This window comes from Tursiops truncatus, chromosome 10 (genome assembly GCF_011762595.2).
Source record: "Tursiops truncatus isolate mTurTru1 chromosome 10, mTurTru1.mat.Y, whole genome shotgun sequence".
Classification (NCBI taxonomy): Eukaryota; Metazoa; Chordata; class Mammalia; order Artiodactyla; family Delphinidae; genus Tursiops; species Tursiops truncatus.
In genome coordinates, this window is record NC_047043.1 from 11,726,966 (window position 1) to 11,754,213 (window position 27,248).

General features: G+C 46.2%; 1 protein-coding gene across 7 annotated transcripts in view; it reads left to right on the plus strand.

Annotated features, from left to right (window-relative positions):
* Nucleotides 1–27,248, plus strand: part of JARID2 (jumonji and AT-rich interaction domain containing 2) — a 242,835-nt gene that overhangs the window by 102,929 nt on the left and 112,658 nt on the right. For all 7 annotated transcript variants that reach the window (XM_033863847.2, XM_033863846.2, XM_033863842.2 and 4 more), the window contains one exon: nt 12,032–12,167. Coding sequence is in view for 2 of the 7 variants with exons in the window: in XM_033863842.2 (XP_033719733.1) it covers nt 12,032–12,167 (136 nt within the window). In the remaining 5 variants the exon portion in view is untranslated. The remainder of the gene's footprint in view (nt 1–12,031; nt 12,168–27,248) is intronic.

Below are 27,248 nucleotides of genomic sequence, written 5' to 3' on the forward strand. Positions count from 1 at the left end.
TTTATATATTTCTTGGTACTAAAGTATTGATGTGAAAGAGATTTGAGGTTGGACTTTTATCTTTGTGTATTTAGAAAATCTTTTTTTCCTGTGTATGTATGTATGTATATATGTATGTATGTATGGCTGTATTGGGTCTTGGTTGTTGCGTGTGGGCTTTCTCTAGTTGCAGCGAGCGGGGGCTACTCTTTGTTGTGGTGTGCGGGCTTCTCATTGTGGTAGTTTCTCGTTGCGGAGCATGGGCTCTAGGTTCGTGGGCTTCAGCAGTTGTGGCACGCAGGCTCAGTAGTTGTGGTGCATGGTCTTAGTTGCTCTGCAGCATGTGGGATCTTCCCGGACCAGGGCTCGAACCCGTGTCCCCTGCATTGGCAGGCAGATTCTTAACCACTACACCACCAGGGAAGTCCCTAGAGAGTCTGTTCTTTATTTACTGTTGAGTTATTGTTGAAGTCATGATCAATTTTTAGTTAATACACCAGTACTCCTGTTTCCTGATAATCTGTTTTGAGATGGGGATGCAAGGATGAGAGCTATTGTTTCTACTTGAGATGCTCACCCCTTGTCTGTTGGGGGGTAGTGGTGTTGGAAGCTCTAGAGGGGGAAGGACTTAAAACCTCTATGGTAAGTTGGGTTAATGATAATTTTGTAGGCCATGCTAAGAAATTTGGAAATTCCCCCTGTAGTAGCCATTGGGGAGCTATACAGAGCTTTTGAGTAGGGGAAAGAGCCCCTTGGATTGATGGTTCTAGAAAGTAATGCATTGCAGTTATTATTTAGATCATAATCAGAGATTGGGATGGGCGGAGGAATCAGAGTTGAAGGTAGTGGGGGAGAGGAAATAGGAAAACCAGGGGAGAGTCAGGTTACCAATAAATTGCATTGGATTTAGCAATTATAATGTGTTTCATGGCAGTGAGAACAGTTTTCATGCAAAGGCGAGGTGGGAGTCAGGTCCCTTGCGAGGCTGTGTACACTTGCGGTTCTCAAAGTGTGTTCCCTGAGCAGCAGCATCAACATCACCTGGGAGAGCTCTGTGGGTGGCAGCCACAGTGTGTGCTTTCTTAAGCTCCGGAGTTGTTGCTCACAAGCTCTCAAGTTGAGAGCCACTCCCTTGGTCATTTGTTTGTACATCAGTAAATAGAGAATTCCAGAACTGGAATCCAGGTCTCTCTTACCCCTGTTAATATGTGTTTATTCTAGTGAAGTATTTTTGAATGCCTGCTGTATACTAGACTCATCTAGTTGGGAGCACGAAGATGAAAAAGACCACGTGGCGGGTCCTCTGGAGTCACACAGGCTAGTCAGGATGCTGTCTGTGTTAACCTCATAACCTCATGTGCATGATTTGGAGATGTTTGTGTGATGCTGCTTCACTGGCTAGTTGTAAAATGTAGAGGACAGAATGCATGAGAAGCAAGTGGTATGTGGCCTGCTACACAGTGACCTGCATTCTCTATTAGTGGGAAGCACTGTTTGGAGGGGTGACAGGCATTGAAATTATTTCTGGAGACCCATGCCTGTAATGACAGGGTGCAAACCAATCCCAGGGTGGTCCTTAACTCTGGGGACCGCTGGAGGAAAAAGTGGGAAAGGACAAATGTGATGCGTTGTCAATTTATGTTAAATTCAAGGACAAAGTTTATTTGTGTACTTACTTCACTATAACTTGAAATTTTTCATAAAATGGCCCCCCCAAGGCCTTAATGGTTTTACAATGTAGCATGACCAACGAGTCCCCAGCGAATGTATGGACACTTACATGCTTATTTCCAGGATGGAGGTCCTTGATGAGCCAAAAAAGCCAGCAAGTCAGTCAGGTATTGACAGAGCCCCTAAAGTGACCCAGCAGTGTCCCAGGGCCTGGAGGAAGGAACAGGAGGGTAAAAATTGCCCTAAGCCTTCGCCACAGCTCATAGGCCGATAACTTTGGCTGGCCCTGGCAGGAGGCGTCACCCTATTGGTGCTGAGAGACTGGCTGGTGGGGTGCTGGCTTTTGTCTGTTCTTAACCCAGAGGATGAATTTTGTAGGGGAATTCCTTAGAAAATGATTTGAAGGCATGTTAAAGCAGTGTGCATCTTCAGGGCTTCCTTGTAGACGAGAATTTTAGACTTCATCCCCTGAATTTCATGTATATTCCCTGCCAATCTGAAAGGCCACATGTAGCAGAGCAAATTGGAACCACTTCCCTGAGAGTTGTATGGGTGGATATCTGTTCTTACCTACTTTAGACTCTGGCTTTCTTGTGCAAGGTAGTCTCATATTCCAGAAATTTCCTGTTCCTGAGTAGAACATAAAGGTACATGTTTTGAAGAGTCTCAGGGACGTAATGAAATGCACGAGCAAGGAATACAGTCTATTGCAACCCTGTCCAATTAATTATAAGCGTTGCTCTACTACAATGATGATGGAAACATTCTTTAGCTGACCTGTCCATTTTGGGACACACATGGCTGTTGAGTTCTTGAAATGTGTACACTACAACTTAAGGAACTTAATTTTTTGTGGCTGGAGACTACTGTATTGGATAGTTCAGCTTAGAATATGCCATTTGGGGGCTTTGGGGGGGGTATTCTTATTAACATGAAAAGGCTGTAGTGATTAAAAGATCCAAATCAGTCAGAATTCTTTTGGGAACCTACTTGTTAATAATTTATTCCCAAATGAGGCCATTTTGGAGTCGCACGTTGGCATTGCTGATACTGGATTGTCCCTCATTCTGATTTCTTTTTCTAAGATATCGGTCAAGTATTGTAATTTGACTTAATTTCGCCCTCATTCTGAAGGTAGATTGCCAGTCTGTTTGCTGCTGGATTCTTGGAGATAATGCTGCTCTAGATCTTGAGTCCTTTTTGATTATGTTGAAACAACAAACTGTCAGACCAAGAATTGCAGGGGGTTGAGTGCTGTGTTGCATGGCCCTCACTGCTGGTCCCTGACTGCACTGTTTAACAGTGAACGTGCGCCGGCGCAGCCCGTGCTGCTGCTGCCTTGACAACGGCGGTGTTGGACACGCTCAGAGGCAAAAGGGCTGACTTGGCAGCTGCCCAGCAGATTTTTATAAAGGCTCAGTTGGTGGCCGGAGATTCAGGCTGTCAGAGTTGTGTTATGCAATAAACCGTTTTCAGCAGAAGTTCTTAATCCAATTTCAGCTGTAGCTTTTTTTTTTTTAAATAGGCGGTAATCAAAGATAAGTACACATTATTTAATGGGAGTTTGGAAGAAGTAAAACTCTCCTTGCATAAGCATTTTCAGACCGTTTGCTTTATCCTGGGAAGCATGTCTGTCGGAGGAAATTTGCTGCTTGAAGTGCTTTTAATGTAAAACCAAGGCAAAGGAACATCATTCACAAGTTCAGTAAGTCAGTGGCTTCCTGGCCACTTATCTAATTTCTAGGTGTGACTATTCCCCGATTTCTCTTTAATGTTTGAGTATTGACAGGTGAACCATTTTATGGAATTTTAAAAAATGGATTAGCATCAAGTCGATTTGAGAAACTGAGTTGATTTCCAATGGAGAAAATATTTTGTTAAAAGGGGAAGAGACAGTAGTTTTAGCCTAAGTTGTGCCTCTCTCTCACTTTATCCTTCAGTGTTCTCCCTCTCTCTCTAGCTCTGTAAATCCTCGTTTGTATGGAGTCTGTGCCAAGAATCAACACCCCCAACAAATTACTACTATTATTTCCGATGCCTTTGTTGTTCTCTCAAACTGTTGATGGAAGAGGCTGATATTTCAGACAGCAACCAATTGCCTTAAGTAGGATTATTTAATAGCAGGTATATGCAAAACTTGTGCTCTAGAAAATAAAAGGCATGCATGTAGAGTTTTCCAGACGGTTTTCCCTGGAAGGAGGAAAGGGCTATGAATTCGTTCTCCCCACCTCCCTCCTGGAGCAAGTCTTTTAAATTTGCTTTTCTTGCTGGTCATCTCTTTGCAGCCATCAATTCCCCGCCCCATACCCCGCCTTGCCATTTGGCATTTTCTGTTAATCCAACCCAGGGTGGAATTGAGCACTGGAATTGGACATCACACTTTATTTTTTTAAGAAAAGGAAGTGGAAAGTCACAAATCCCTCCATTTCCAGAGCCTTGACAGAAGTGAGATATATGCATATTGTGGTATTAGTAACTCATCCAGTAGCTCCTGTAATCTAAACACATAATTGTTTGTCTTAGCACTTGTATAAGTTTTTTTTAAAATAAATTTTATTTATTTATTTATTTATGGCTGCATTGGGTCTTCGTTGCTGCACGCAGGCTTTCTCTAGTTGCGGCGAGCGGGGGCCACCCCTCGCTGCAGTGCGCGGGCCTCTCCCGTTGCGGAGCACGGGCTCTAGGCGTGCGGGCTTCAGCAGTTGTAGCACACGGGCTCAGCAGCTGTGGCTCGTGGGCTCCAGAGCTCAGGCACAGTAGTTGTGATGTGTGGGCCTAGTTGCTCCGCGGCACGTGGGATCTTCCTGGACCAGGGTTCGTACCTGTGTCCTGTCGAATTGGCAGGCGGATTCCCAACCACTGCGCCACCAGGGAAGCCCTGTATAAGTTTTAATAAGGGGTTTCATGTTAGGAGAAGGTCTTCCTGCCTGTGAACCTGAATGTTCTCTTCTCTCCCAACCTGCACAGCCCCATCTGCTTGGTTTACTTACCGGAGGCTGTGAAGAGCATGTGACGTGCTGTGCTCCCTCCCTGTGGAAGCAGGAGTGTTTTCTGTGGAACGTGGTGGCTTCTGCGTCTGTCCCGTGTGTCGTTACCAGTCCCACCCCCAACCCCCCGCAGGTTGAAATTTAAAACATTGGTGGGAGGTTCTGGATTTCAACTTAAAAACGCAGGTGTGTGTCACACTTTTATCCCACTATGTCGTGGATGTTGGCTTTGTTTTATGTGGTGATGTTGTTAAAAATGATCTGTGTGGTAGTGAAGACCTTTTTTTAAAATAATGGATTCAAATCTGCTGGAAGGGGCCTAGTCCCTGGTTGACCTACGTCCCAGTTTTCTATCAGTTGTCCCAGCATCATTATTAGCAGTGCCCTTGGCTGCGATGATAAGTTACCGGTCACTCTACCTGTGATGGATGAGACTCTTACGCAGTTTGCTCGCAAGTAGTGGGAAAGTCACTACCTTCCGTGGGCAGGGGGGACCCATTTCATTTTTAAAATAGTTGTAATTGTTAGAAAATATTTTTTTAAATTTGATCAGAAATGGGCTTCCCTAGAACCTGTGCTTTTTCATCATTGTTTTCCCTCTCTTGAGTCAAGATGGCCTGAATTTGAAACCATAAAAAAAATGGAGACATAGAGAAATTGCATAAGGATGCTTTGAGAGATGCCCATAGAATTGATATTCTTTCAGTTCTAGAAGCCGGTTGTAAAGGCCAGTGAGAGGAACTCCCTCCCTCCTTCCTTTCCTCTCCTCTGCCTTCTCCTCTTAGTAGTTTCCAGCTCTAGCTGATGCATGAGTTGTTTGTTTTTCATATAACATTTATATTCACCCCTTGAAATTAGTAATTTTAATGGTGCTTTCATTTAGCAGCCAATGTGAGTTGCCCTTTTGATGTTTTCTCTTTAATAACAAATTTCTGAGTTTAGAATTTCGCTTCCTGATCTGACACCTGCCCCGTAGTGGACCGGCGGACTCATAGTGGGTTCCTGAGGTGCTCCTGCTTCTCTCCAGCCACGGTGCCTTTGGGCAAGACCCTGAAACTCATCTCTGAATGATAACCACGAGTTTCGTGATTCCGTCCTTTCCCATCCCTTTTAAACTAAAGGGAGAAAGCATGGTGTGGCCCTTGTCCGAAGGGGAGGCCGAGCAGAGAATCACGAGCATTAACTGTGCAAGCAAGTGCTGAGCCCAACGTCTGGTATACAGCGAGCACCCAGGAGACGTTTGCCATTGTCATACAGTTGGCACTCCACAACCGTGGGTTCTGCATTCCTGGATTCAACCAATGGCAGATTGGAAACATTCAGGAAAAATCTTCCAGAAAGATACAAAAAGCAAAACTTGACTTTGCTCCACCAGCAAATATGTAAATACTTGCCCCACCAGTAAAAATGTAAATAGCATTTACATTGTGTTAGGTATTACAAGTAATCTAGAGCTGATTTAAAGTGTACAGTAGGAAGGATGTGGATGTAGGTAGGCTATATGCAGACCTACCTTTATATAATAACCTATATAATGGTTATTGTATAAAATAACCATTTTATATAACAGACTTGAGCCTCCTGGGACTTTGGTATCTGTGCGGGGTCCTGGAGCCAATCCCCCGTGGATAACAAGGGATGACTGCAATCATTATCGCTTTTTATATACTTCCCTTATGACTGCAGGGGTATTGTCCTCTGCCTGGCACCTGTTTTGTAAGCTTGACTGACCTGGACGTCCCTGTTTCCTTGCACTAAAGCATCTGGGCGCTCAGAAGAGGATTGGAAGCCCAGCTTGGTGAAAAGCTGGCCATCACTGGAGAGCAGAAGCCCGGGAAGGCTTGGCCCAGGCCTGTGGCTGAATGGAGGGCATGGCTTTACTGCATCACTGACCTGATCAGTTTTGACGCAGTCAATTAGAAGAACTCTTGGTGTAGTTAGAGCATGTTAAATCAATAACCCAGTGTTTTGAAGTGTGGGCCATGGAGGGGCAGTTTGAATGGTCAGCAAATTTATTTATATTAAGATCCTTTTTGGGCTTTATTTAAACTAACGTTGATTTGAATTTATGCCGTCAGTGGAGGTTGGGCTGGGCACTCAAGCACATTGAAAACAGTCATGCATGCCACGCCCATGTCCACAAACCCAGCCCTTCTCCATGACGGTGTGTGTGGGGAAGACACAGCAACCTGCACCCAGCAAATCCCGTACCTTCTTTTCTGTCCTGTCCAGTAAACCTGGGTAAGGAGGACAACTTGGTTTATGGTCTCATTCACACATGACCCTCTGTGGCCTGTTGTGTTGGTTTTTGTTTTTGTTTTTTACCTTAGAGGTCAGGAGAGCATCACAGAAAAACAATTCTACAACTGGGAGCTGTGATTTTTGTTGGATTGGAGCCTTCCTTTGGGTTTTGTTGCTTTGTAGTGGGGGGGCCAAAAAAGGATCCCCCCGCCCCCCAATAAAATCACCTTGGAGGGTACAGTTAACTGCAAGCTTAATGAGGTCCTGCTGTGTAATGTGGCTACTAAAATGTATCCCAGCTTCTGGATTGTGCACGGAAATAGAAATGATCTTATTGCATGTGTTGGTCCTGTTGTTCTAGAGTATTATTCACATGTTGGAATGTGTGTTTAATTCTGGATGTCACCTTTTTAAAGGGAAGTCATTCCAAATTGGGTAATCAGAGAATGAAGGTTTGAGACATCATGTCACATAAGAATGATTCAAGGAACTATCCACTACTTGTCTTAGCTTTTTTGTTGATTTTGCTTTTTGCTATTTGGTCGCTTGTTTTAGTTCAGTGAACAGACGTCAAAGGGAAGAGTTCTCAGAATATGTTAATATAGACTTCTGTATTCTGACAGTAAAAATGGCAACAATTAGATGGTTGTTAGAAGTATTCATCTTGGGATTTCACCTCATCTTTCTTTACCTTTGCCTGTATCGTGATGGAGGTTAGAAAGTGACGTGAAATGGGCAGAATGGGGAACTAGTGTGTACAGCAGAGCTTCTGAAACTTTAATGTGCATGGGAATCACCAGAGGATCTTAAAATGAGCCTGCATTTCTAACAAGATGCCAAGCGGTTAAGGCACTGGTGGTCTTTGGAGCACACTTGGAGTTGCAACGGTATGGAAGGATGTACAAGGCTGTTATATCTCTAACCTGGACTGTGGGCTTTGGAGAATTGTTAGATGGTGCTGTTTACTGCAAGGTGTGTAGTGTCTTCATGTGCTTACCTTCTGTGCCCCTTTTTCTTACATGTCTGTTATAAAACTTGGGGCAGCATGAGGTTATGCTGTTATTTTTCCTTTTAATGAAAAGATCATGTATGACCATAAACATTCTAGTTTAATTCCTGACCTGTTGCCATTTTCAAAGTTATTTCAAAGAATGGTAGACATTTTACAAATGCAAAGAAAACCCTGTCACTTTTACTTTTAAAGGTCTTATTACTCAGTCTTCCATTTGCCAAAGAAAGTGATTTTTCGCAGTCAATAGCCAAGTGAATCTAGATCTATGTGAAGATTTTTTCCCCCCCGCTACAGCCAGCAGACCCAATTATTTTTGTTTATTTCAGTGTTTGCAAAGCATCTTTTGGTCTTGGGGAGAAACAAGTAAGAGATGGGGGAAATGAGGAAAGGTGGTGTGTCATCGGGAGCCTGATTGTTCTTCTCAAGTTTTAGATGGTCTGTTAACCTAGAGGTCTTATGGAAACTCCAAATGACAAGAGCTGTTTTTAAATCAATAATGCAGTTCACAAGAATAGACACACACTCTGGGCAGCTGAATTTGCATCAGAATGAGGCTGCTAGACTCCATATCAGTGGCTATGCCTCCTCCTGTGTCTGCCTTTATTAAGCTGACCAGTAAAGTAGAATGGACTGAATGCTTGGCTACTTTGTTCCTCGGAAGAAGAACAGGGAGAACTCAGAAGGGGTATTTTGTGAATGAACTGGTTGGTGTTTAGCTGAGGGTAAGGGACTGCAACAGGGGCCGCGGATTTGGGCCCTGTAAGGCCGTGTGGACTTGGAGATGGGCGCTGTTTTTTGCAGGGAGCTCTAGGTGGTGGCAGAAGGGGTGGTGTGGCCCCTGTGTTAGGACACTGACACGCTTACTGCTGAGAATGTGAGGTGTCGCCTGGCCCTGTTGGATTAGTCACCGTGGGGAGTGTTTTTGGGGAGGAGCTGTGGTTTCAGTCAGGAATTAGAGTGATTTCAGGCACTTCACTTAACCCATTCTGGAAGTTGGGCACTGGCAGTCCAAGTGTGGGTAATGGTACATGGGAGGTGTGAGGCTGAGTGTACAGTTTTCAGAAATCCTGAGCTCTCACTCTGTCAGGCATGTTTCAGGTGCTGAGCAGGAGAAACGATTTCCTGACTCCATGGAGACATTACTTCTCAATAAGACAGCTGCTGAAAAGGGGGCAATATAACAGAGGGCTGGACTTAAAGGTCATAGAAGCTCTTGGGCTGGGGGGTGGCCGGGGAAGAGGGGGGTTCACCTGAGTTGCTTGACTTCTGGTGAGGGAGTTAGTTACATCTGGGTTGTTTTCTAGAGCACTCAGTACTTGGTCCTTCAGAACTATGATAAGGGTGGGTAAGCGTTAGGCCTCTGAAATACCTTCTTTCCGGCTTTCCAGGACTCGCAGCTTAGGTTGCACAGCCCTGTGCTGCCTCGTGGTTGGGTGCAGGCCCACCTTGCTAGCCTCCCAGTAGGGAGGGGTGTAAGCGGAATGTAGCGATTCATCGTGACTCTGCAGCTGTGAATGGCAGTTGGATTTCTAATCTCTGAATTCTTACCTGCTGAGCTTTTGGAAACAGAGCAGAGCCGACTTCTTACCTGCTAGGTTTGCACCTTGCATCAACACTGAGGGAAGTCTTGACCAGCATTCTAGATTATAAAAGAACTCGTGTGTGTGTGTGTGTGTGTGTGTGTGTGTGTGTGTGTGTGTGTGTGTGTTGTTTTGTTTGATTTTTAATGTCTAGAACTGGAAACCCCATACTCTGTGTCCTGGATTTGCTTCTCCTGTATTTAAAGTACTTTATAGGGGTCATGGGGCTGCTGGTGTCAACTAAGTGAACCTTAAATGCATCTTCCTTTGCAGGAGTTTTCCTCTCACATGGTTTATGTTTTAATTAGATATTAGTTGTCGGGGTATAATTCTCCCATATGGAGGCCTGGAGCCAAAATGAAGGCACCAGTCTGAACAGGAAGCAGTAAATCGTCACAGGAATTTTACATTGAAAGCTATTTTGGGGCTTTACAATTTATAAACTCTGTGTATGTAGGAAATAATCATTTATAATCACAGCCTGGCTTGTTGTGGAGACCTGAATGCTGAGGGTAGGAACCTGGGGGTGGTGAAGAGAATTCTGCCCGACAGACTTCCCTGGATCCTGAAAGGTGGAATTCAGCCCAGCGAGCATGAACTCTTCCCGAGGTTAAGATTATCATTCAGTTGAAACCAAAATGCTAGAGGCATTTTCACACTGAGGGGCGTTGCTTGTTGCCAAGAGTGATTCATTGTGCTTTCCACGTGTTGTGTAGCTGAATCATTTGCCTCTCATGCAGGTTGGTTCCTTGGGCTCCTCAGGTGGGGTCTGGTCAGAGCGCTTCGTTTTCCTGGTTTTCAGCCATGCAATTGGCAGGTCTCTGGTGACTCGGACCCAGTGGTGGTTAAGAAGTAACCTGTGTTCCTCCCGCAGGGTGGAGGCCAAGTCTGCCTTCAGCCTTCATGTGTGGACTCGACCACCACCCTGGTCTGTAGATGCCTTGTCTGTCTTAGGAGAGCGACTGGGGACACAGGATGTGCCTTCTGCCTCTGGAGGTGACGGAAGCCTCGGCTTGGCAGGTCTGCAGAAGTGAAGGACATCCGGGCTAGGTGGAAATCCTAGCTCTTTTCTCCCAGGCCTTCTCTTCCCCTTGTTATGGAAATGGAGAATCACTGTCATTCTAAGAAATTCTGGAAGCTTAACAGGAGCACCGCCTCAGTTACTTAGGGTTTTAGAGTCTGTGTGGTTGGATTTCTAAGATGTAGTGTGTGTTTATGCAGCGTTTAGGAATTTGTGAGCTGGAGAAGACCTTGGATAATCTATTTCCCTTATCTCGGCCCCTGGAGGGTTTAGTTGGCCGGGTAAGTGGCAGGGAGTAAAAAAACCCAGTTCTGTTGGATGTTGAGTGTAATAGCACCAGCCTGACTCTAGGGTATTTGGCCTCCTGTTAGAACAAAAGGAACCTGAGTATCCCAAATCCTGCTTTACTGGGGTATTAATGTTTTCCTTATTCTCTTAAGGCCCCAAATAACTGAGAAGCCCATAATCCTTCCATCTCTAAATTGAACTCATAAAATGCTTAAGTCTTGAAGTAGGTGTGTGACTGTAAGAACTTGTTAGATTAGCAAACAGTAGGCAGATATCCACAGAAGAGAACCTGTGAGTATCCCAAGCTGTGTGAAGCAACTCTTTAAACCTTAAAATAAAAAACTCTCTTGCCGGTTCCCTAAAACAGTGAACTCATTTGGGGCACCGGTATCGACCATCTCCGTCTTTCCAGACTTGGCTGTTGTCCTGCCTCAATCCCTGCTGGTCTGCAGTCTGTCGTTCTGTGTTTACTACTGGAATTGCTGGAGTGCCCTCTGGTTCTTTGGTGTGCCCCCCGCCTCACCTTTATTTTGACATAAGGGAGCCACACTTTTAAATGAGAATCTTCAAGACCTATTGTATGTATTCTTTTTCAAAAATCATCCCCCCATTCCCCTGCCACCCCGTTCTCTAGTCCACAAAGATCCGTTGCCCTTTTCTGCAGTGGTCCCTCTCCCTCTCTCGTTTTTGTGATTCATCACCTTAAAAGGCCAGTACAGATCCAGTTTCATTTCTTCTGACGGAACTGTAAATTCCTTGAAAGTAGCACCAAACCACAACACCAACAGTAAGTAAACTTTCCAAAGGGGTGTAGCTCGTGTCTGTAAGGTGCCTACATTCTGGCATTATTCGCTTTAAAGAACTCCAGTACAGTGATGCATTATACCTCCTGTTGTGACTGCAATAACTCCTTTTTTTTCTAAACTTTGCCAGGAATATAAAACTTCTCTATTACCAGTGAATGACGGGATTTGGTGCGGGGCATGTAAAGGAAGTGCGATGCTTGTGTCTCTCCTCCAGTCCCTTTACAGCCTGAGGGGTAGCTCTTTGCTTGTGGTCTCTCCAGGAAGGGCCAGTGCCCTCCCTCCACTATAGGAGGTAGTTCTGAGCTCCGGAACTTGGTCTCAGTCACTTAATACTTGTTTGGGATTTGTTGGTTTTTTTTTTTTTAAAGTTTATTCTGACTCTTAATTAACATTTGCTTGCTTTCCGTTAAGTAATCCCCTCTCCCCATTCTTCCTTGTTTCTCCAGGATGACAGTGATGGGATTCCGTGGTCAGAAGAAAGGGTGGTACGTAAAGTCCTTTATTTGTCTCTGAAGGAGTTCAAGAATGCCCAGAAGAGGCAGCATGGTGAAGGCATTGCTGGGAGCCTGAAAGCAGTGAATGGTGAGTGGCCTGTTTTGTTGTTTTGGATGATGTCTCTGGGCCTGGCCTTGTTTCCGAAATGGATGTGCTTTGGGCGGCTCGTGCTTCGCAGGCTGGGCCCCTAACGGCAGTTATTCTGGACATCCCGCTGGGTTTATAGATTTGTTTTGATGCTCCTTTGTATGTTGCATAATATAATTGGCAAGGTGCCTTAGTCTGCGCCCTATAGACAAGACCAGGGCTGCGATCTGGTTTCTGCCCGTTCTTGGATTGAGTGTGGAGCCTGACTTACAGGTTTTTCTGTGAATATCTGTCTTTCTACCCGAGTATGAGGGCAGAAGAAGCCTTTGATGATCTCGCTGAAATGGGGCAACTTCGGTGCTTACGCCCTGTTTATATAGGAAGTAGCCTGAACCGGTGGGCCTGCTGCCCTTCTCGCTCTCTCTCTGGCTCAACAGCCTCCTCAGGCCCTGCTTCCTTCCTTGTTGATCAAGCTGGCAGGTGGCCGCACAGCCACAGGTGGGCAGTGGAGTCAGAGTTCCCGTGCGTCCGAAGCGTCCCTCATCCTGGATGGGTATGAAGTGGGTCCTTGAAGCCTAGAGAGAAACATGCTCCCGTCTGAGTTTATTCTGGTGTCTGTTTTTAACAGGGTTAGTGTGACTCGGATGAAATCATCCAGTGAACACCATTTCAGAACTAGCATTTGGTTACTATTTATATTTTATTTCGGGGGTTGTGGCTGCGGCTGTATTCCACAGCCTCTCTTGTTCTCATTAATCTCCTAGAATCTTAGATAAATGTGAATGAATTGACCGTGTTCTGGTTTGTACTTGTTTGGAGTGAGGAGATAAGGAAGAGGAGATCCTATTATTCTTTTTTTAATTTTTTTTACGGTACACGGCCCTCTCACTGTTGTGGCCTCTCCCGTTGCGGAGCACAGGCTCTGGACGCACAGGCTCAGCGGCCATGGCTCACGGGCCTAGCCGCTCCGCGGCATGTGGGATCTTCCCGGACCGGGGCACGAACCCGCGTCCCCTGCATCGGCAGGCGGACTCCCAACCACTGCGCCACCAGGGAAGCCCGTATTATTCTTTTTGAGGTCTGGCTGTGATCCTCCGGTAAGAGTCATCACACATGGGGAACCTGACATCTTGCCAGGGGGCAGAGCGACAGGCTGACTTAGGGCGTCCAGTTTTTTTCCATCCTGCTTAGTTGTAAGGTGAGTTGTCTGGGAGCCTCTTGTTGGAACCAGTGCTTCCAGACAGGACCTTCTGGCGCTCCCTTTCCACAAGGCCGTGGCGGGGTGTTCTGACGTGGCCTTCCTGAACACCACCGGGGTCTGCCCTGCCATTCACCCAGGTTCTGTCACCCTCTTCTAGTACTGTGTGACTTGAAACAAGAACTGCCTGAAGTCTGAGCCAATGTGTATGGGAAAGGCCCGTTTTGAATCTTTCACACGTGCAGAAGCAAAATAATTTGAGGAATCTGTTGCCACAGTTAGTTACACAGCTTGGACCCCTATCTGTTCATGGGTCTCCTACCAGGTAGGGACCCCGCCATTTCTTGGCTGCCTGTAATGGAGTAATTGCTAAGCCATGTGTCTTTTTAGAGAGCATTTGACGTGATCAGTCTTGTTGACGTTGCTTCACATTGAACATACTGTTCTGCTCTTAAGTTTTTGAGGGGAGGGTGACGGGGGGAGAATATCACTGGATCCTGGGGTTATAGTAGAGCAGTGGCTGCTGCTACGGGGTTAGATTTTACTGCTGTGACAAGGCATGCTCTCATTCTGTTGTTCTGGAGTGGTGATGCCTTCGTGCTTTAGGAATCTTTTAACAACTAAAAAACCCACCCAACTGGGAAAAATCCGCTTTTAGGACAAGAAGGTAGCCGGGTGTCCAGGATTCAATAATGGTGGAATTTGGGTAAAAGAACAAAAGCTAAGATAAAGCATTCAAGAAGCAACTAGTGCTGCCAGCTAGTTGGCCAAATGTAGCTCCTGTTTTCGTTGGCATACTCGGGGCTTGACGATCCCGAGGAAGGAATTCTAAGAAAAGTTGGCACGTACATGTCTATTGGGATCATTGAAGACTTTAAATCATTCTTTTACCACCTCCATAAAAAAGGTGGTCTTTGTTGTTTGTCGTGGTAGTTTGCCTTTCACCCTGATGCAGACTGACTTGCCTTTCCCTCCCTCCCTCCCTCCCTCCCTCCTCCCCCCTCTTTTGGTTGTGAAGTTGGTGTCTGCATGCCCTTTTCTGGTTCATGTTGGTGTTTGTGCAGGCTGTATTCCAAGGCCACCTTTTTGTTATTCCGCATGTTGGATTTCGATAGCAATTCTAAGTAAATACATCTCCTCGTTTTAGAACTTGTGTGTGTTTTAAGCATAATTTTCTTAAAGGCAGCTAGCATGTTAAACAATGTGTGCTTTCTTATTCGGGGGCTACTGGAAAGCATGGAAACCAGACGCGTTACCATGGGAATAAGTCCCTCTCTGTAGGTCCCAGAATCTCAAGGGTGCTGTCCTAGGGGGGTGTGATCCAGAGAAAGCTGAAGTAGCCGGCAGCCTCCAAGGCTCTTGGTGGGGATGGGTAGTGAGAACTGCAAGCAGCCTTCTCTCTGAAGGTGTGTACATGTGTGTACATATGTGTGTACATATGTGCGCGTCTACATTTATCACTCAAGTTTGAGTGGATGCGTTATAACAGATCATCATTCGTATGCTGTGCAGTAGAGTGACCTTGTCTGGCGCTGTACATCACAGCACACTGTTTGGGGTTCTTCATCGTGGGGCAAGTGAAGATAGGTTAGTGGTGGGGCAAGAGTGGTTTTCACAGTCATGCCTTTCCTTTCCATTTCTCTTTTCATTTTTTTTGGTCCCCTACCCCCTCGAGGTTCCCTTTCAAAAGTTGAAATAATTCCATTGTTTTAGTTTTAATTGTGACAGAAAGTTATCTGACAGTAGAATTTGAAACTGTCCAGTACAGAGCCCTTGCTGGGAGGTGTGGTATGAAACTGGACGGGACAGACGTGAGAGTAGGTGCCTGTACCCCGGCTAGGGCGGTGTTGGTGGGGCTTCTGCCCCCTGTGCTCCCTTTCTCATGCTTCATGGCTTGAGGATCGTGGGTAGGGAGGTACCTCTGAGACCTGTGGGGTTTCTGTCTGTGAGGGCAAGATGACATTCTTGTTGGTGGGCTCTGTGAGTGTGTTCTCTGTGGTAGTAACTTCCTAATTGCACATGGTTATTTATGCTGCAGTAGCAGAATTGGAATTACGGCTCAAGTAACTTTGAATCCAGTACTTATTTTAGAATCCAGAATGGAGGAAAATGGCATCCTATCTTTGCAACAGTAGTATTGAAAACAAGGTGTTTTGTTTTCCCCCCTATATTTCAAAGCAAAGATGTTTCTTGGTTATTGGTCTTGCCAGAGTTTCCTGGGAAAATTCAATTTTAAAATAATATCTTGAGTTCACAGTGGAATGGGCTTGACATAATTTTTATCTAATTGGGAAATGAATTGACATCACTTCTGCGAAATCACAGGCATGCTAGGATGATGAACAAGCAGCCCCCTGCCCTGGCCTCCTGCGTGAGGAGGGTCGGGGGCTGGCGTCTGCTAACAGGGTGCCAACAACAGCAGCTTGTCTGAGTGCCTGGGCTCAGCCACGCCCCTTGTGCAGGTCTGGTAGAGACGTAATAAGCCAAGCAGACATAAGATAGTAGAGAGACCTCATACTTTATGTCATAAAATCCATGTTTGCCCTCAGTCTTGGTTTGTGGTTCCGAAGTGACGAGGGAAGAACTTTTTTTTGTCCTACTGGAGGTAACGAATCTTGAGTCTGGGACATCCCAGTGGGTTGTCTGTAGGAATTGAAGCCGTTGTTACACAGCTTGTTGGCTGTAGCCAGGCTTCAGGGGAGGCGATGCTAAGGTTTCTGCTGGATGTGAGCCTTCTGTCTACTCTCTGCTGTAGATGGTGCCACTTCTCCCGGCAGTAATAAATTGACAAAAGCTTCAGAAAGGCTGGCAGAGGCAGAGGCCTCGGCCACTCTGAGGGCCCTTGGCCTGCTGGGGCTGAAATTAGGGACATTTAAATAATAACATGCTACACAAATAATGAGTACACATAATTACACAGTAAGAGAGGGGAGCTATTAGCTGTATTTGAATTTCATTTGCTTCCTATAAATTTCATCTGAGATCCAGCAAACCCTGTGGCCAGCTAAAGCATCTTGACTAGATTTAAGGGAAGCTGGACTCTTTTTTCTTAGAATTTTACAGTAGTTGTGATAGCTGGAACCTATACTGAGCTCTTGCTTTTTGCCAGTTATTGTTCTAGCACTTCTCCTGTATTTTGCTCATTTAACTTTCAGAACCAACCATTTTCTAGAAATATAGGAAACTGCACTAGGGCGGATTAGCAATTTGCTTACACTGCTAGTATGGGGCAGAGCCAGGATTTAAACCCCAGCTTTCTCCTTTGCTTATAATAGCCACCACTTAAATAAATAGGAGTAGTTTTGGAACCCCCTATAAAGATAGGATTTCAAAAATACAAAATTGTAGGAATACTTTTTTTTTCAAATAGCAATTTCTTTTGAAGGAGATTTGTGAAATCTTTCGTTGGCAAAGAGACCTCAGAAGTGAGGGGCAGTACAAGTATTTATTCATGTGACCATGGTTCTGGGCTTCATTAGCACTTGTCATTGAATTGATAGAGGAAATCGAAAAACTGCATTCCTCCTGATTGGTCATCCTCCTTCCACACAGATACATTCATTATTTCTTTCTGTTTCTTCACCTGGGGATATAGATTTGTGTTTTTAATATTGTTGTGGAACCAGCCAGCTGGCAGAGGGCTGCCACTCACCTCCATGAGGTGGTGAGAGAGGGCAGTGGCCTTGCTGGCAACAACTGTCCATTTGTAGCCAAGGATCAAAGCTACAAGTACAAATATAGGACCCCCTGTGCAAACCGCACCCCCCCCATCCCATTGCTTTTTTAAGAGGGTAGAATTTTGTTGGACTCTTCAAAATCTCTCTGAGATTACTGATGTCTGTGGAATGAAACACGGGCCCAGCTTCTGCAAATTCACTGTTTATAGGATGAGATTAAAGTGTGACTTCCGAGTCAAAATCAAAGTCTGGGCACCTTGTCTGATGAATGGAAGTGTATTTTTGGCCATATTTGAAATGAATGCTGTGACTGTATGGTGGCCTTCTCCTGGCCTGAAGCTCTGATGTCCAGCAGTTCTCAAGATAGTCTCTACTTCAACAGGAAAGACCATCTCCCCCCACCCCCTGCCGAAGAAATTGGCTTTTCCAGGTTGAACTGCTGTGTCCGTGCTTGTGGCCTCTGCAGGCTGGGCCAGGAGTTAAGTTTTCTCTTAACAGTCCAGCGCCTGAGACATTTGTCACCTGCGTCCCCTGACGGCACTCCATGGGAGAGCAAGGCCGTGAGGGCAAATACACTTCTTGAAAAAAACCTACATTTATTCTTTGTTTAAAAATGAAGCTGCATCTCTCTTGGATAATGGTGGAGTTGGGAAGGCTTGATTTCTTTCTCTTGTAGGTGTTCTGTCGTCAGTCTTCATGACCCTGAGTAATGCAGATGGAAAATTTCTAGATAGAGCTCCCATCTGATCAGTACTTGATGGAATTCTTAGTATGTAGGAGCTATTGTGAGTAATAAAGACGGAACTGAAATTGCTAATTTTGGGGGAGTCAGAACAGCTTATTTCATCTCATCTAGGATGTCATTAAGTGATGCATTATTTTATGGGAGAAAAGAAAATATGCTTCCAGTTATAAGTGTAAGCCATGATAACTGTGAGGTGCTTTGTAACAAGAGAGAAATATGTGTGACTGGGTATCAATGAAGCACAATAAAATAGAACAAAATGCTTTAAAAATCAGAGGTGTGTGTGACTGGTTTGATGTGAGGAGGCCAGCAGGGAGGCAGGTGATGTGAAAGGCCCAGTGCCGAGCTACCAGGAAGAGCTTCAGTAAAGAAGTTGCATTCCTGTGGGCCTTGAAAGCTGTGGGACTGTTGGAGCGAGGGCTGAGGCTGGGACGGGGTAGTGTGGGGCAGGGGTGTGGACCAGCAAATAGACATTGGCCGGGATTGTTGACGTCACAGTCCAGTGGGACAAATGGCAGGTTTCAGTGGCCAGCCTGCTTGTACAGCTCTGGCACCAAGGGAATGGCGAGCCTGCCTGCAGCCCTTTCGGCCACAGAATTACGGATTGCTAGAGCTGGAAGGGACTTTTGGAGGTATGTAGGTCAGGCTCATGATTTTACAGATGAGGAATTTTGAACCTTGCTGATGAGCTTAACTGGAAGGAATGGATCATGCTGAAGGCTGATTGGAACCAGAAATCCAATTTAAATGATGGCGAGACATCAGCCTTCCCAGTAGGCATGGCTGCGTGTGAGGATTTCATGGAGCGTTAAGGATGGAGGTGCCTCTGGAGGTGAATGTATTCTGCTCCTCTTTTCCTGTCACTTGTGCTTGAGGCGCGCTGCCCATCCAGCTACCTCAGCCTGCCGCCTCTGGCAGTTCTGTGAGCTCTGTGCTCTCTCTTTGATTACAGCCCCATCCTCTTGGCTTGGACCCCTGTAGTAAGAGGGGCACACCACTCAGGTAGTGACACCTGGGGCGGGGGTGCGTGTGATGTCTGAGCTTGAGACAGTTCCACAGTGTTTTCCTGCCTCCCCGTGTTCTTAGAATGGCTCAACTTTGAGAGATGTTGAAGCCGAGGGGATGGAAACCTGCTGTGTCCTGGGATTTTTTTTTTTTTTTTTTTTTAATCATCGCGGTGCGCGTACCTCTCACTGTCGCGCCCTCTCCCGTTGTGGAGCACAGGCTCCAGACACGCAGGCTTACCAGTTGTGGCTCACGGGCCTAGCCGCTCTGCGGCATGTGGGATCTTCCCGGACCGGGGCACAAACCCGTGTCCCCCGCATCGGCAGGCGGATTCTCAACCACTGCACCACCAGGGAAGCCCCCCTGGGATGTTTTTTAAAGCTCTTCCGCCTCTAAGAGTCTGTCTGCTCAGTGCCTCCCTTTGGGCACCAAAATCCCTTTTTCTCATCTCTATGAGAACACCACTCTGGAAAATATCCCTCTTTTCTTCGTCATTTGTTTACTTCTTTACTAGATCATTCCCATCAGGAAACAAAACATGTTGTAGTTTCTCCCATAAAATAAACCCTCCGATAATCTATCTCCCTCCTGCTGTTCATTTCTTTTACTTTATAGAATTCCTCGGAAAAAAAATGTCTACACAGTGTTTCCCTCTAGTATTTATATTCATGTTAATATCCTCTCCCCGCTCATTCTCTTTTGAGCCCCTAGAGTCAGGCCCTTTACCAAGGCTAATAATGACCTTGATGGCCGAATCCAGTTATCAGTCCGTGTAGCTTTAGTTTGCCCATCCGGCGGTGTTTGACATGATGATTCTCTCCTGAACTCCAGTTGCCTACCTGCCTTCCGCACTTTGCTCTCTTGATAGGTCTCCTGAACTTGAGGTCTACCAAGCCAGCTCTGTCTCTCCACTCCCTCCCATCTGCTCCCCCGCTGCCTGTCTTTCCATTGTCAGTAAATGCCAGTTCCATACTTCTGGTGGCTTTGATCAAAACCTGGGAGTTATCTGGTACCCCCCACCCCCACCCCCGCCCCGATTTTGCAAAACCTGTTTATTCTAAACTCACAATATGTTCTGAAACTAAGTTTGCGCCACTGCCACGAGTCCACCACCTCTGTCTTGGGCTGAGACTCCTAAAGCTGCCTCAACTCCTGCCTTTTTACCTGTCTAGGCAGCAGCTAGAACAGTCCTTTGTAGTGTGAATCAGCACATGCGGTGTCCCGCATGTCCCCCCGTCTCTCTTAGCGTGAAAGGCAAGCATCTTACCCTGGACACTGATATGGTCCCCCAGCATCTCTCTGGTCTTATCTGCCCATCTCTCCCTCACCTAGTCTAGCCTTCCTGCTGTTCCAAATGCATTTGGTAGTATACTCTTGCCCCAGAATTTTTGTGCTTGCCGATGCTTCTGTCTAGAACTCTCTCGCTTTCGGTACCTGTGTGACTTGATCACTCTTGGCATTTCAGGGTCCTGGTCAAATGTGCCATTACCAGAGACCTCTTCCTTGAGCATCTTATTAAAAATTGTGCCTTTGCCTGTTACCCTTTAGCTCCTTACCTTGTAATATTTTTTGACGTAGACTCTCTCACTGCCTGGCCTTGTATTATTCTGTTTGTTTATTATAAGCTCTCGCCCCACAGTAGATTTTAAGTGTCAGGAGAGAAAAGCTTCATCCATGTTCACTGCTGCTGTATGCACAGCTCCTGGGTGCTCTGTGGAGTGTGTGGTCACCTGCACACCGGCTGTGTCCCTGCCCCTGTGCCCAGCACCCCTCTGCTACACTGTGGATGTGTTCCTCTCTGTTCAGGAGTTTGTACCATCGCTCACTCCAGATTTCATTTTGAAAATGCATACACCTTGACCCTCTCGCCCCCTCACCCCAGGTCACAGCCCATGTTATTTTCCCTGTTCCCAAAGCGCACATTTATTCATAACTGTGATGTCTTTATATAAGTCTCATTATCATAAACATTCTTGGAATTGGGTCACCCTTTTATCCTTTCTTTCTGAACTACATTTGTTGAAAGCCTACCTATGTGCAAGATACATTGATTGGTAGTTTAAAATAAAACTGTCCTTTTAAGAAAATAAAAGTTACTGCTTTTAATTCTCATAACAGTGTGGTAATTATACGATTACTATCATAACTTTGCGGGTTTGTTTAGTGGGCCTCAGATGGAAAGCAGCATGCTCAAAGCTACGTTGCTAAGAAGTGGTCAAATCAGGATCTGAACCCAGGACTCCTGAAGCCAGATCTTGCCCCACTTTTTTTTTTTTTTTAAATAAATCGAGGAAGACGTTACACTCTGTGAAATCACTTATCTTAGGTGTGCAATTTCGTGAGTTGCCAGATGCACATATACCCGTATGACCAGAGCTCCAGTGTTGATACAGGACTTTTCCGTCGCCCCAGAAAAGTTTTCACCCGCCCCTTCTAGCTCATTTGACTTCTTTAAAGTATGTGCTCATTTGGTGGTTTGTCAACATGGCTGTCTCTGTTTTTAGGAGCTTTTATGATGTTACGTGAGTTTACGATATTTCTCCAGAATGTACCAGATGCCAGAGAGTGTCTGTTGAGACCTGAAAGTGCCTCAGAGACAGAGGCACAGGTGTGTCCAGTAAGCAGCTCTTGGAGGCCTCAAGCAGTGCTCGAATAGGACCCCACAGTTGGACGTGCTCAAGGATGACATTTACCGTCTCATGGTGGCACTCGTGCTCAAGGATGACATTTAGCGTCTCGTGGTGGCACTCGTGGAGCCAGATTCTCCATGCTAAACCAGCGTCACAGTTTTCAGTCTGAGCAGTTGTGCGAGTCCAGACCAAGTGGGCTTTTAAACAGTTACTTCTCATCCTCTTCCATGTCACTTTTCTCTTGTGGCACCCCTGCCCCGCCCCCTTTGTGGTACTGTTCTTAGTCTGCGTGTTTAGAATACTCAGCCTTGGTGTTATAATTCAGGACATTCTGGAACTGGGGTTCAAGACTTGGCTTTTCCCCAAGGGCAGTTGGCATCTGTAAGTCATGTGCCTTCTCTGCTAATACAGTGTGTTCTCAGTTAGATTGATTCTTGTGAGGACCCCATGATCAGCTTGATGGCCTTGCGGATGCAAAAACGTGAGGCAGCAGTGTGGTGAGATTGCTGATTTCTTTCCATTTTCTTGTGGCTGTGGTGTAAGTCTATCTATAAGTCAGCTTGTGCTGCCCTAAGAAAATATCACAGCCTGGATGGCTTAAACCATAGAGCTTTATTTCTCGTAGGCTGGAGTCTGGAGGTCCAAGATCCAGGGTGCCGGCCACTTCAGTTCTTGGTGAGGCCTTGGTTCCTGGCAGAGAGAGAGCGAGAGCGCGCATTGGTTTCTCTTCCCCTTCTTAAAAGGATACCAACCCTATCAGATTAGGGGCCCTCCCTTACAACCTCATTTAACCTTCGTTACCTTTACAGGCTCTGCCTTCAGATACAGTCACACTGGGTGTTACGGTTTAAACATAAGAATTTGACTGGTGGGCATTAAGTCTGTAACAGTCCAGTAGGGATTTGAGATGGTGACAGTTCTATTTGTTTCAATTGTAGATTAAGTTAATTGCTGTGTTATTTTGTACCATGTTTCTTTTTGTGAGACTATAACTATTTCCTGGTAGGTCAGGAAACTGTAAGGGCTGTTTGACCTTAGAGAAGATGTTGTTCCTCTCAATTGGGTAGAATTAAAGTTGGACATTTATTTATTGAGTTGTTGCTTCTGTGAGACCACTTGGATTAGCCCAAGTCCCTGACTTCAGTGGGGATTGAAACATGATTCATATGCACAGGGAGCAGCTATCCAAGGCCAAGAGCCCTAAGAGAGGGCAAACAAGGTGTTTCTTAGGCCCTAAGGGCTTGGGAGGGGATTGGCAATTGAGATGGCCTAGGAAGGATGGTTCTAGGCTTGAGTTTGGAAAAATCATGGGATTATTTGAAGTTGAGGGAATCCTATTTGTTATACGTTAATTCATCTTATTTGCTTGAATATTATGCTGTAAATGTAATTTAGGGCAGTGCTTTCCAATTATTTTAAATTCTCAACCTGTATGGAAGGGGAAGGCCCTGTGGCATTCACCAGATAGGGCTGCAGTCAGCCCGAAGTAGCTTGCCCACGCATGGAATTTATCTGTGTTCATTCTTGTAACTGATAATGCCACCCACCTCCTTCTACTTGGAGAAAGGCCTCATGTGTTTTCTAAATCTTGCCCATTTCATGATTTGAGTTCTGTGATATGTATATTTATGGAGTTTACAATTACTGTCAGATTTACCACAATGGACTAGTGCAGTTTTGCTTTGCTTCTGAATTTCTTAGATCCCATTCCCCCAAATTTAGAGGACCTTTTATCTTAGTTTCTGGAAATAACCTGTTGTTACTTGAGCCTTCTACCGTGTATATTTAAAGCCAGAAGAGTGATTAACTGGGTAGGCTTTGGGGAAATTGCCCTGCAGTCCACACATCCCTTCATGTAGAATGCGTTAGTTAATCTCCCTGCTGCCAGATCTCGTCTATCCTTCCAGCTTTCTCCATGGCCTTCAGGGTCCTCCTGCAGAGTCCCCAGATTTGGCTTCCTCATAATTTCTTCCCGAAAGATTGTAAAACAGTACAGGTCTCGTGTTCCAGGAGGTTTGGGGACAGTGAAGGAAATGTGAGCTATTTCATAACTGTAGCCGTGCCTCTCAAGGGGAGGAGTGGCCATTGTCAGCCCAGCCTGTCAGCCAGGCTGTCCCTGTGATGTGCCAGGGAAAGCTCTAGGGCTCCTTGTTCCTGACGTCCTGGGACCCAGGTCCCCTCTCTTTGCACCGTTCCCTGACCTGTCGCCGGTGTTCTTGGTTCATTCACACCTTGGATGTAACGAGTCAGCTCTTTGTGCACACAGGGCCTCTTCCCAGCTGCCCTGCCCTTGTCTTCTGGGTTATTCCTTAACCAGGTCTGCACTTCCCTTTGGCAGGTAGGTGGGCATCCTGGTCACACTTGGCACCTGGTCTTGATGACAGGGGACGCCATCTGGGCTCGAGACTCGCAGGCCAGCTTGCAGTGCTGTCTGAAGTGGCGGTTTCCTTCCAGGTTTTCACGGCTCTGCCTTCTGATGCGTGAAGGCAGCTCAAGGTCTCCACGTCGGAAACATTTAACTGTTATTTCTGACATTCTCCTTCCTTCCCGTACGATTGGGGTGTTCGTGAAAGGGACTCATTGAATCCATGTTTTGAAAGTTGCATCCTACCCTCTAGACGGTTGATGAATCCTCTTCAGACACCATCAGGGCGGGTGACATGCCAGTGGAAATATTGCAGAGTATTCCATTTTGGCATGCAGGGGGCCTAGTCATTTCTAGTGGGATCTGCACTGCAAATTGCCTAACCTCTACCCTAGTGGCTTTATCCCGTCTCACGCAGTCCTTGACCTGACTTCAGACAACCAGTACTGTTTGAAAAGGGCCTTTCCAGTCGACTCGGTTGGAAAGCGTTACAGTTGTAAAGGGTGAGCTGGAAGCCTCTCCGCTGGCACTTTGAGTCCCTCAGAGGAATATATTGGCACACACTCCACTCTCCGCCTGAACCCTCCTTATAAATCGAGAAGCCAAGCGTTAGGAAGCACAGGGCCAGGTCAAAGTGTGTGTGTGTGTGTGTGTGTGTGTGTGTGTGTGTGTGTGTGTGTGTGTGTGTGTGTGTGTGTGTGTGTGTGTGTGTGTGTGTGTGTGTGTGTGTGTTTGGGGTGGGGGCACGTCATCATCCAAGCTGAGAGAGCCAACTGGTTCCTGATAACAGTCCCGTTTCCTTCCCCCTTCTCCCCACATTTTGATGTTTATCTTCCTGCCACTGAAAATAGAAGTGTCTAGTGAATGCAATTTACAGTGTGTTTCTATTTTTTTTTCTGGAGAGCCTTTTCTGCAGAAGATGCAAATAGCTTTTTTTGTTGTTGTTTTTTCCTTCTCTTTTACAATTTAAATAAGAAGGAAAGTGCTGGGCTGCTTTATTCAACAAGTGTTACACCTTTTAAGGAAAGTTGCCTTTTTTCATTATTGGCTTTTTTTCTGTGGTTTCAGGGGACAAGGTGCTGAGATAAGAGGCGGGAGCTTGCCGTTGATTTATTAGCCTGTTTGTTACCATCTGTCTGCCTCGCACTTCAGTCTGTTGATGGAAAGCCCGATGTGAACGTGCCACGGGGCCTGAGAGATATCCATCTTCCTGAGTTGTCTGACTGCAGAGCCTGTATAATCACTTCTACCTAGGCCCTCGCAGGAGTCTGTATTGTGGCGAGTAACCCAAGGGAGCATGGTGGCTTAGTTTCTTCTTCCACCTTGGACACTCCTGCCGCTGCAGACGCAGGTCCTGCAAAGATGCTGTCTTCTAGCAGTGTCCACAGGGTCAGCCATCCCACTCTTGGTGCCTCCCCCCTCCTGGGGTCTCCCTTTATGGAAGAATTCCAAGGGAATAGGTTAAGATTGCCATCAAGTGGCTACTCTTGGTAGTGGAAGGAAGGATACTGGCCACCACCGTGGGCTGACTTGTCACGAATTCTCCTCCAGTGTCTTAGCCCTTTTGTGAAGCAGAATCAAGGTCAAGAGGTGCTTTCCGTCTGAGGAACTGACTGGGTTTTTTTTGGCGGGTGGTGGGCAGAGCGAGCTCAGAACGTCTGCATATTGTATATCCCCAGCGAGAAGGCACCTGTGTGAACCGGAATTACACCTTCCCGGGTGGACTCTGGAACGGGAGGCAGGCTCAGTTGCACTGGTCTGCGCTCAGGGCCCTGGAGCCGTGAATGCACACGATCGAGAGGCTTCCTGGAGAGAACTGCTGGGCGTTCATCCTCCTGCCAGTCCTGGGCCAGGAGGCCAAAGCCCTCCAACTTTTCTCGTGGAAATTGGCAGAGAGGACCATGCTGTCATCCGTGAAAGGGTGGCTCCCAGTCCCACCAAGGTGAAAAGAACTAGCAGACCTGATCTGGCCGTTCTGCTTGGCTCCTGCCCGTTGTTTCCCAGCTCTGTAAGTGGAGGAATAATTTCTTTCTCAGAGGTGATTAATGGGATGATTTATTTAAAGTTCTTAGTACCTGGCAGAAAAGAGGCATTCAAAGGGCAGTTGTTATTGAGGTTCTAGGTATACATTACCTAACCACTTCTCATAAAAGCTGTAGCTGTGTCATATAACAGCATACTTAAGGGACTGTATTAAAATCGGTTTGTTTTGTTCCCTGGGTTTGGGTGCCAGCATCCTGTAATTAGACCTCACCCTAGGACTTGGAGAGCAGAAACCCTGACCAAGCTCAAAGGAAGCGATCCCTGTTTAGTTTTCCCCAGCAGGTCATTCCTCAGATGTGTTGGGAAGCCTGCCCTGTAGGAATAGTGAGAGTTTGGTTTGTATGGGTGGGGCACCCCTTCCTGGGCACAGAGCGCTGGATTCTGTAGTCTCTGAGCCGGCACTTGGTACACGAAAGAGGATGGATCTGTGCCAGCTGGGTGGAGGGCGCAGGCCTAAGGCAGGCGGAGGGAGAATGGCTTTGGAGTACATCAGCGGCGACTAAACTTTAGGTCAGGGTCAAGGAAACAGAATTCTTGGGGCCTGTGTATTTTCAGCAGCCTTTTAGAAGTGATAGAGGCTATGTGATGTAACCGTTCACACTGCAATCTGTCAAATTATATTAGCCCCAAATTCTTGGATTCCAGCCATTTAAAGCACTATTGGATGCATCAAAAAATTGATGTGTTGTAATATGCACTGACATTGTCCTATCATTCTAGTTCTGCCGGTAACTGGGTATCGCTGTGAGCAATCATCCCTTCACTGGTTTCCTCCTTAAGTAAAATAAAACTCTGGCCATCCCTTGTCTCACTTGGTTCTGTTTTAGTGATGAGTGATGGCAGGATGTGTTTATGGCAGGCTCGTGTTCTTCCAGCTCGCTCAGTGCCCTGTGTACTGTTGGGTCGGGAAGCATTTGGAGGCTTTTGCAGAGCTTGGAGGGGAGTGGATAGGAGATAATCTAGAGGAAAGGTGTCTATGGTGTGTGCATCCTTCCCCACCCACGCCTCTCCCTGCACACAGGAATGTGGGGTGATGGTTTCTCTCTGGAGGTCTCCTGCATGTATAGGAACAGAGGCAGCAAGCCCAGAGTCCTCTGTTTGTGGGTTTATACCTCTTAGTGCCTATAGCCTCGAGGGCAGCAAGGTGCAGCCTAACTCAGAACAGTTTCGTGTGGCACTTTGTTCGTTGATGCTTGCTGACCTTTCACCCTCAAGCTACAATAGGATCACCTAAAATTGTTTGTGATAAAAATGCCCCTTTGGTGTAATTGCTTGGCACAGAGAAAGTTTTTCTACAGTTCTTCATTTTCTGAATAAGCTTGTGGCTTTTGAATGGTTCCAACCTCCGTTTTCCCTTCTCCCCTCCTGTAAGAGCTAGACCACTTACACTGTGAGCCATCTGTGCCGCATTGGAGGGG